General features: G+C 42.5%; 1 protein-coding gene across 1 annotated transcript in view; it reads right to left on the bottom strand.

Moving 5' to 3' along the window:
* RIMKLA (ribosomal modification protein rimK like family member A) overlaps positions 1-11,290 on the bottom strand; it is a 63,992-nt gene that overhangs the window by 4,282 nt on the left and 48,420 nt on the right. The window contains exons 3-4 of the mRNA XM_069741220.1: positions 7,232-7,318; positions 975-1,178 (exon numbers count right to left, since the gene is read on the bottom strand). Of these exons, the coding sequence (XP_069597321.1) occupies positions 975-1,178; positions 7,232-7,318 (291 nt within the window). The remainder of the gene's footprint in view (positions 1-974; positions 1,179-7,231; positions 7,319-11,290) is intronic.

Genomic DNA, 11,290 nt, shown 5'->3' with positions numbered 1-11,290 from the left:
AGAAGGTAGATGTCATCCGAGTGCAGTTCTATGTTTTCCACGGACTCATTGACTTTCGATCTGAATATTGGATCAAACTCTCATGCTCACATGTGATTTTTTTTTCCCCAGGCCGGGTCGGTCCAAGGAAAGAATAGGACATGTGCACGGCCCCATAGCATAACACTGGTCTGGGTGCAAACCAGTGTATAGCATGGCCACGGTTAAACAGAGGTGCGTAACGTGCTCCATGGTACAAAGCCATTATTCAGGGTATTCTGATACCCATCTATTACATTAGATCTTGGGCTGTATTTCTCATATGTTTTTATCTTTTACTGGTGTCCTCTTCGGCCCCATAGCATAACATTGGTCTGGGTGCGATCCGATGTTTTGTCAGATCACACTAGGAACATTAAAGGGAACCTGTCACCTGAATTTGGCGGGACCGGTTTTTGGTCATATGGGCGGAGTTTTCAGGTGTTTGATTCACCCTTTCCTTACCCGCTGGCTGCATGCTGGCCACAATATTGGATTGAAGTTCATTCTCTGTCCTCCGTAGTACACGCCTGCGCAAGGGAATCTTGCCTTGCGCACGCGCAGTATGCTTTGCCCAACTGCGGGCAAAGCCGAAAAGCATTAGTGCGCATGCGCCAGCGCGCTATGTCCCGGAACACTGCAAAATACTTCCGGGACATGCGCACTAATGCTTTTCGGCTTTACCCGCAGTTGAGCAAAGCATACTGCATGTGCGCAAGGCAAGATTGCCTTGCGCAGGCGTGTACTACGGAGGACAGAGAATAAACTTAAATCCAATATTACAGCCAGCATGCAGCCAGCGGATAAGGAAAGGGTGAATCAAACACCCAAAAACTCCGCCCATATGACTGAAAAACGGTCCCGCCAAATTCAGGTGACAGGTTCCCTTTAATATGATCATGTCCACATCTGCACGTGCTCAATCATATACTCCTCAGAGCTTCATTAACACTTACCCAAACAGCAATTACTCTGCATTCTGCCATCAGTGGAACTTCGCAACATGGATCCCACGATGCGTCCGCCAACAATCACCACCCGGATGTCTTTTCCATGAGACTCCTTTACATACTTCTGAAACAGATATGGCGCGTCATGTCGCACTAGGTGGGATATGTCCAACAAATGGTGTTTGTCCCGTGCAAGAAACACAGCCTTTCCTGGTGGACAAAACAAAACCAGTGTATAGAATGGCCACGGTAAAACAGAGGTGCGCAACGTGCTCCATGGTACAAAGCCATTATTCAGGGTATTCTGATACCCATCTATTCCATTAGATCTTGGGCAGTATTTCTCATATGTTTTTATTTTTTATTATCTTTTTATTTTTTGTACGAGTGAGTCAATGAAAACGTATTTCGAAACCAATAAACTTGTCAGTTTTCAAGTTCATGCAAGTACTTTACGGTGAATTTACTATATCAAACTAATTCTAGGTTTTTGTAAGTTATTTCCTGCTTTTGATCATAGCGTGAAATAAGATGTTATCTTATATGCTACTCAATATGAGGTGACTCACAAGTGCCGAAAACAGAACATGGTCACTCTGATGACTCACGTGTATGGTATATCCTACATAACAGGATTAAGTATTGTGTGTGATCAACAAGTCTCTAAAGTTGGGATTTTTCTATTTAGAACTGATAGGTCTTTCACCTTCTCCTTGAAGTCAAGTAGTAATGTCTCGCTTACAGAGGCCAGAAGTCTCGCTTACAGAGGGCAGGGGCATAACTCAAATGGGTGCAGGGGTTGCAGTCCAGGCCTTGGGGCCAAAGAGGCCACAAAATGTCCCTTTAACCCATAAGAGAAGATCAGTACTATTAAAGATCTATGACAGTTGGGGGTCCTGTTGGAGATTTTGCACTGGGGCCATCGCACTACAAGTTCCACCACTGGACATAGCCCACCTCTAGACTACATAAATTCTTTCCTCTCATTGCTTCTGAGGTTATGCCATACAGGGCACCATGTATGACATTTGGTAGAATTGTGCCAAAATTAAAATTATAGAGACTGGGATATAACCTAATTTATTCATTCACCTCCACTAATTTGAAAAAAGACCCCCTGCAAGCTCTCCTTAATGAGCAAATTCCTCAAATACAATCTCATTCCCATACTTTTATCTTTTTAATTTTTCCAGCAACTAAATTCACAATAGCCTGCTCATAGAAGTCTACAGTTTTACCCTTTGATTTAAATACTAAGCCTGTCACCTTGAAAAGTTATATTTACCTGCAGATACTGTCATGGCCGAAAGTTTTGGCACAAATTAAATTGTTCCAGTAAATGAAGTATTTCTCCCAGAAAATTATTGCAATTATACATGTTTTGTTATACACGTTTATTTCCTTTCTGTGTACTGGAACAACAACAACAACAACAGAAAAACAGAGGGAAAAGGCAAACTGAACATAATTTCACATAAAACCCAAAAATGTGCCGGACAAAATTGTTGTCACCTTTCTAAAATTATGGGTAGACAACATTGTTTCAAGCATGTGATGCTCGTTCAAACTCACCTGTGGCAAGTAACAGGTGTGGGCAATATGAAACTTATACCTGAAACCAGATGAAAAGGGGAGAAGTTAACATCAACAACCTCAAGGTCCATTTTTAGAGATCTTGATGTTCCTTTGTCCATGGTGAGCAACATAATCAAGAAGTTTACAACTGATGGCACTGTAGCTAAAAAAATGATGAAAGGTTGCAACACAGGTTAGTCCAGATGTTGGACAAATATCAAAGACTGACCCTCACTTCCAAACAGAAAACATGTGTGAACAGGTGCATGCTAAGGGTAGCCATCACCATATATAATTAACAAATAAATTTGCACTCTGTATTGCTATAACATACAAACATGAAATATATGAAATTGGATTTGCATTACTGCTCTAGAAAATAGGTTAAAATGAAGATACTTAGCGCATACATTTGGCAATTCATGTGTGCTCAGCAGCCAAAGACAAGGCGATCCTCTTTGCTGGGAATCTATCCTAACATGATACTTCTCCTGAGCTGCTAGCCCAAAATTATATGGGTAAGCAGTGATTAAAACCACCATAGGCTGGGCACACATAAATTGGTGAATTTATGTCCTAAGTATCTTCATTTTAACCTATTTTCTAGAGCAGTAATGCAATTCCAGTTTTATATATTTCATGTCCGGATGGTGGATAATCAGCCCCAATCAAGTTCCAAAGAAATTCAAGCTGTCCTGCAGGACAGGAGATCCAGGAGGATCCCACTGCTGACACAGAAACATAAAAAAGCTAGACCGCAGTTTGACAAAATGTACGTGAATAAGCCAAAATCCTTCTGATAAAGCGTTGTGTGGACTAATGAGACCAAGATAGTGCTTTTTGGTAAATCACATCATTCTACTGTTTAACTAAAATGGAATGAGGCCTACAAAAAAAAGAACACAGTACCTACAGTCAAATATGGTGGAGGTTCAAAGATGTTTTGGGGTTGCTGCCTCTGGAACTGAGTGCAAGGCATCATGAAATCTAAAGATTATCAAAGGACTTTGGTTTGCATTGTAGGGCCCACTGTCAAAAAGCTGGGTTTGCTACCTAGGTAATAGGTCTTCCAGCAGGACAATGACTCGAAACATACTTCAAGAAGCACCCAGAAATGGATGGAAACAAAGCACTGAAGAGTTCTGAAGTGGCCGGCAATGAGTCTGGATCTAAATCCCATTGAACATCTGTTGAGAGATCTTAAAATTACTGTTGGGAAAAGGAGTCTTCAAATATGAAAGACCTGGGGCAGTTTGCAAAAGAAGAGTGCTCCAAAATGCCAGTTGAGAGGTGTAAAAGCTTGTTGTTGGTTATTGGGTGCGATTGATTGCAGTTATTTATTCCAAAGGGCGTGCAATCAAATATTAAGTTGAGGATGACAACAATTTTGTCTGGACCTTTTGGGGGGTTTTGTGTGAAATTATGTCCAATTTGCCTTTTTTTTCTCTTTATTTTTGAGTTATTTCAATACATACAAAGGAAATAATCATGTATATAAGAAAACGTGTGTAATTGTAATGATTTTCTTGGAGAAATACTTCATTTTCTAGAACAATTTTAAGGGTGCCGACGCATTCCTCCATGACTGTATAGGGTTAATCTGCAGGTAAATAGCTTTTCAAGCCTGCCTTATGGAAAGTGCGGCTACCAGAACAAAATTAATTTATTCCCTCCCCGGAACTGCCAGCTTTAAGTCATGGGGGTGTTCATGGGGAGACTACAGTCATCGCTCACAGCACCGCTCATTTTACTTTGAACGGCTCTAAGAAAGCCCTAGCACTTTGATTGATATTCGCGCAGAGCCTGCTGTCCATCACTGTCCTGTGGCATGCACACCCCACCGGTCACAGTCTAGTAAACTGTACTGACAGCGGTGACTGCTGCCGCTCCACGCAGAGTAGAAGAGTGAAGTCTGACATTAGAGGTCAAGTCAGCTAGCAATCAACACAAAAAGGGAGGCCCCAATAATGATAATAACTTGGGAGGTAGAGTTTTACTCAGTGCATTATCCCGCCCACTGCACTTAAGTACTCATTCACATTCAGCAAAAAAGTGGGGATCTATCAAAATACAGGCAACAGAATAAACATATACAGGTACCAATGAGGTTAATTTTCTCTGGGACACGTGCATAGACATGTATTAGAGGGGGTCAAAGTTACTGTAGATTCCCTTAAGACTAGCTTAGTGAGATGGATGCAATATTTTTCTTCTTCGTGAGTCTTGGGGTGAGGAGGTCTCTACACAAATTGGAGGGGATTTTGCCCCATGTTAGCCACTATTCTTCTATTTCTTTATTTTGGCTTTGTTACATTACTGCCTGTTATGTTCTTATCCTCCACCAGGATAATGTTTTGGGCTTTTTTTACTTAATCGATACAGCGGTATCGTCATAAGCATTGTTAATTACTCCTATTTTATTTTTGTTGAAAGACACAATTAAATCTTGAAACAGAACTGGTACATCGAGCCGTGCCCCCCACTTTCTAGGCTTTCCAAAGTCTTACCTAGGATTCCTCATTTTTCTACTAACGAACGATAGTGTATTGATAGAGGTCGTTGTGGTCACATTGGACCTCGCTGCCACAAGCTCATAGGACCCAGCTGTCAGGCACTGATTGTGAAGATTATGATGTTGGGTAGGAGCCCAGATACAGCCTTTGCATTAGGACCAAGTTTCTGGCTACGCATGGTACACCTCAGAAGGCCATTCATTAAGTTTTGGTTTTTAATCACTTATATCTTAATTGTTCAGCTGAGGGCTATTTTACTACAGCTGAAACACTGCCTCTGGCTACCAAATGAAATATCCATGGCTTTAAAGCACCACTTCGGCGGTATTGGAGTGGTGCTACTAACGTAAGATCCCTTGCGCTAATATTATACTCCACCACTTGTCGTCTTCAGCTGTTCCCAGCACAGTTTCAGTCTTATGACGCCACCTTGTGCCCCCAACTTCTGACTAACCAGAACAGTCAGAGGTAATAGTCACAAGCTCTCAATGCAAGTCTATGAGATCCAGAAAAAGGCTTGGAAAGTGACCTCCGGCTCCAGCAAACACTGAACCGAAGCGGCAGATCACAAACTGCTGGAGACCAACAATAGCGGCATGGATAACAGCAGGAGACTGTGGCTGGTAAGTATAAGGCTAAGTGCAGGTGCCTTAGGGTACCGTCACACTATAACATTTCGATCGCTACGACGGTACGATTCGTGACGTTCCAGCGATATCGTTACGATATCGCTGTGTCTGACACGCAGCAGCGATCAGGGATCCTGCTGAGAATCGTACGTCGTAGCAGATCGTTTAGAACTTTCTTTCATCGCTGGATCTCCCGCTGTCATCGCTAGATCGGTGTGTGTGACACCGATCTAGCGATCTAGCGATGCGATCCAGCGATGCGTTCGCTTGTAACCAGGGTAAACATCGGGTAACTAAGCGCAGGGCCGCGCTTAGTTACCCGATCTTTACCCTGGTTACAAGCGTTAAACTAAAAAAAAAAAAACAGCACATACTTACATTCTGGTGTTCGTCAGGTCCCTTGCCGTCTGCTTCCCGCACTGTGACTGCCGGCCGTAAAGTGAAAGCAGAGCACAGCGGCTGTGCTTTCACTTTCACTTTACGGCCGGCAGTCACTGAGTGCGGGAAGCAGACTGCATGGGACCTGACGGACACCAGAATGTAAGTATGTGCTGTTTGTTTTTTTTTAGTTTAACGCTTGTAACCAGGGTAAACATCGGGTAACTAAGCGCGGTCCTGCGCTTAGTTACCCGATGTTTACCCTGGTTACCCAGGGACCTCGGCATCGTTGGTCGCTGGAGAGCTGTCTGTGTGACAGCTCCCCAGCGACCACACTACGATTTACCTACGATCACGGCCAGGTCATATCGCTGGTCGTGATCGTAGGTAAATCGTATAGTGTGACGGTACCCTTACATTAGAAGCACCACGCCAGCCCTGTAACAAAAAGAACCCCCCTGGAGTGGTCCTTTTAACAATGATTCAATGTCGAAAAGTTAAAGAAACAGGTACAGAGTGTAGAGAAAGCCTTTGTTTAGGTCATCGACTAGGTATACTTCAAAATAGCAAAACTAAGGACCTGGTCAGGTCTCTCAAGCCCCCTAAACCACCTCTATTAGTAGAGTCCTAATTCTGCATCTCAATCGAGTCGTTGGATGGCGAAGAAGAAAGCAGCACTCCAAAACCTCGAAAGGAACGCAGTTCATTTATCAATCCCAATACAGATACCATGAAACGTTTCAGATCCTCTACTCAGCCATTTTCGAGCTGAAACGTTGCATGGTCTCTGCATGGTGATGGGTTACTAAACCCCTTTTCCTTTGGACTTTCTTGAGTCATGCCTTGCTTTCTTCTTTGCTGTCCTAGAGATTTTGGGGACTCAAATCTATGTATTTGAAGCTTGAACCTACCCAGGAGGGATTCTTACTATGCTACTTCCTTTTTTCCCCCCAATCAAGTCCTTGATAGGCCTGACTATCAGCATAATGGTGGCAGTTTGGAAAACTTTGGGGTACAAGGTAGAATATTCTGCTGTAATCCTCAACGTGTGGACATATCCTTACATTTCAAAGAACTGCACGCCCATATGTAGGATTTGGGTAGAATTGATCGAATTGACAGAATCTCTTTAAGTGACATTAACCACATCCAGTACATAATAAATTACCTTGATGCCCTCGAGTGTTTTTCACAACAACAGGATATCCAAGAGGTTCTGCTGCATCTATCATTTTTGCAAATTCATCATGTCCACCTGCCATGTTAAAAAAAAAAATAATGTAAGACATAAATTAATTTCCCCAATAATGTATAATAATGTGTACAGAGCTTAAGTTTGGACACACCTTCTCATTTAAAGATTTTTCTGAATTTGCATGACTATGAAAATTGTACATTCACACTGAAGGCATCAAAACTATGAATTAACATATGTGGAATTATATACATAACAAAAAACTGTGAAACAACTGAAATTAAGTCTTATATTCTAGGTTCTTCAAAGTAGCCACCTTTTGCTTTGATGACTGCTTTGCACACTCTTGGCATTCTCTTGATGAGGTATTCACCGGGAATGGTTTTCACTTCACAGGTGTGCCCTGTCAGGTTTAATATGTGAGATTTCTTGCCTTATAAATGGGGTTGGGACCATCAGTTGTGTTGTGCAGAAGTCTGGTGGATACACAGCTGATAGTCCTACTGAAAAGACTGTTAGAATTTGTATTATGGCAAGAAAAAAGCAGCTAAGTAAAGAAAAATGAGTGGCCATAATTACTTTAAGAAATGAAGGTCAGTCAGTCCTAAAAATTGGGAAAACTTTGAAAGTGTCCCCAAGGGCAGTGGCAAAAACCATCAAGCTCTACAAAGAAACAGGCTCACATGAGGACCGCCCAAGGAAAGGAAGACCAAGAGTCACCTCTGCTTCTGAGGATAAGTTTATCCAAGTCACCAGACTCAGAAATCGCAGGTTAACAGCAGCTCAGATTAGAGACCAGGTCAATGCCACACAGAGTTCTAGCAGCAGACACATCTCTACAACAACTGTTAAGAGGAGACTTTGTGCAGCAGGCCTTCATGGTAAAATAGCTGCTAGGAAACCACTGATAAGGACAGGCAACAAGCAGAAGAGACTTGCTTGGGCTAAAGAACACAAGGAATGGACATTAGACCAGTGGAAATCTGTGCTTTGCTCTGATGAGTCCAAATTTGAGATCTTTGGTTCCAACCACCGTGTCTTTGTGCGACGCAGAAAAGGTGAACGGATGGACTCTACATGTCTGGTTCCCACCGTGAAACATGGAGGAGGAGGTGTGATGGTGTGGGGGTGCTTTGCTGGTGACACTGTTGGGGATTTATTCAAAATTTGAAGGCATACTGAACCAGCATGGCTACCACAGCATTTTGCAGCGGCATGCTATTCCATCCGGTTTGCGTTTAGTTGGACCATCATTTATTTTATAACAGGACAATGACCCCAAACACACCTCCAGGCTGTGTAAGGGCTATTTGACCAAGAAGGAGAGTGATGTGGTGCTACGCCAGATGACCTGGCCTCCACAGTCACCAGACCTGAACCCAATCGAGATGGTTTGGGGTGAGCTGGACCGCAGAGGGAAGGCAAAAGGGCCAACAAGTGCTAAGCATCTCTGGGAACTTTATCAAGATTGTTGGAAGACCATTCCCGGTGACTACCTCTTGAAGCTCATCAAGAGAATGCCAAGAGTGTGCAAAGCAGTCATCAAAGCAGAAGGCGGCTACTTTGAAGAACCTAGAATATAAGACATAATTTCAGTTGTTTCACACTTTTTTGTTAAGTATATAATTTCACATGTGTTAATTCATAGTTTTGATGCCTTCAGTGTGAATGTCCAATTTTCATAGTCATGAAAATACAGAAAAATCTTTAAATGAGAAGGTGTGTCCAAACTTTTGGTCTGTACTGTATATTGTCCCAAATGCAACTGGATCCATTCCAAAACCCATTTACTGCTAGTTATTATGTATTATGTATACACAAGTACCGTTTACATCAATTTTTGATCCGGTCCTTGGCATTGATTATGGTATTGCTGGATCTGTCCGGTTTGACCACTCCGGTAGCTGATCTGCTAGCCACACCATTACTATGCAGAACACTTTGGCCTTGCTTCGGCGGACAGCCCTGTTTTAAAGGTAAATTCTATTTTTATGTTTCAGCACGAATAGAAAAGAAATCACCGTCCTTCCAATGAACCTGTAAATCTTGTGAGAAAAACTGACGTTAGCACCAAGTCATATGAGGAGAAACAGTGCATGCTGGGATTTATATTGTAATAACTAGGTGCTGTATGGCAAATAAATCCCAGCTGGCATTGGTTGCCCTCCATGTAAGAAGGCACTTGTGACGACAATGAGAAATCCTTCATCTAAGGGCATATTCACACTGATGGCAAAGAGTCCCTTTGCTGGGACCACCAGCGATCATCTATGGAGGACCTTGAAAACAAGTATTTTTTTTCCGGAAGGGAAAATTAAAGATTACACAGTTCTATTAATATTAGGTTTGCATGTGTGATGCAGGACAGGACAGTTCCTCCATATTTGCTTGTGTGATGCAGGACAGGACAGTTCCTCCATATTTGCATGTGTGATGCAGGACAGGACAGTTCCTCCATAGTGAGAGAGGTATGTGCACTCGGCGTCTTTAACACAGCAATGTCGTTTTGACATTGCTGTACAGTATGTTAATTTTTTTGCAGTGCTTTTTCAGGTGGTTTCCAGTCTGAGACTCCCTGAAAGAGACGTGGTGTGCACATACGCAACATTTTCAACTGCTTTTCACTCTGAAACTCATTCTCCAGTGCAAGCTCCTGAACATACAGTCATTATCGCACTGTGAGATAGCAGTCATGTTACACTGCAAGTTATCGCCAGTATTGTAACACGGCATGGGATATTAGACTAGATCATATGATAAGACATCAAATATAAAAAGTTGCCATAGAGCTCCAGCTTTGGGGTCTATTCTCACTTGCTAGTAGGCACTCTGGCATGAACCTTGCAACGTACAGGGGCCTCCATGGTACATGTTGCTAAAAATTTCTTTGCAGACATTGACTCGTACACCAAGTATGCAGGGTGCGAATTTAGACTTGAAGTATGTTCTAAAAGTTGCATATTTCCTATAGGTTTCCAGTGCGGATTAAGGGGTAACATTTCTCCTTGTGGAGAGTGATAAGCCAGGCCCGGCATGTCAGGGTGAGGAGACATCTAAGCCATGCAATGCTCCTCTGGGAAATTAAATATGCAAATTGCCTCTTCAGAGAGGAAGATGACTAGAACTCTAGTGCCACCTATTGGAAGCAATTTCCCTGACGAGCATGCATGACTTATACGTCTCCTCACTCTGACAAGCCAGGCCTGGATTGTCACTCTCCACAAGCAGAAACTTTACACCTTAGACCACAGTCCAGAGCCTTTCACCTAGCCAAATCAGATCTCATACTTTTCACTGATGAGGGGGCAACACCCCGAAGTCATATTGCAAGGCTCGTTAAAAGGTTGATATTGACTTTTAAGATCACTGCTTCCAATTGGTGGCGCTAGAGTTCGAGTCCTTTTCCTTTCTGAATAGTCAATTTGCTCAGAGTGCATTATTAAATTACAACTAAATGGGTGAGATTTCATCAATTTACATCAACAGAATGCAGAATATTTCCACATGGAAAAATTGCAGTAGGTCAATTCATTTGGGATCTCACTCTTTGCAATGCAAAGGGTTAAAACTGCAGCAAATCTGCAACAAAAAAATACAGCAAAATCTGCAACAAGAAACACAGCAAAATCTGCTTGCGACACTTGCAGATTTTGCTGCATAGAAAGCCTTAATCAGACATCCGTTTTTCATGTACTTGTTCTAGCCATGTTTTTTTTTTTTTATGGGGCTTTTCGCATATCTGTTTGTTTGTTTTTTTGCCTGAGCGTCTGCAAAAGAAAAAGACGTCCATTTTTTTATTCATGTAAAACTCTCCCAAATCAATGGGTCAGGGAAAAAATAAAAATAGCACACGGATGCCACACTGGTGGTAAAAGTGGACGCATGGACCAAAAATGAATATACCCTGAATCTCTGAAACAGGGTTTAGTTGTGGAAAAACCCTTATGACCTGGCACGGACTGGCCAATAGGGTAACAGGGTAATCCCCCGGTGGGCCCCCAACCCCACTATATGGGCAGTACTTGGCATAAT

Source organism: Ranitomeya imitator, chromosome 10 (assembly GCF_032444005.1).
Source record: "Ranitomeya imitator isolate aRanImi1 chromosome 10, aRanImi1.pri, whole genome shotgun sequence".
Classification (NCBI taxonomy): domain Eukaryota; kingdom Metazoa; phylum Chordata; class Amphibia; order Anura; family Dendrobatidae; genus Ranitomeya; species Ranitomeya imitator.
Note: the sequence above shows the minus strand (reverse complement) of the source record. Positions and strands in the feature narration are given on the sequence as shown.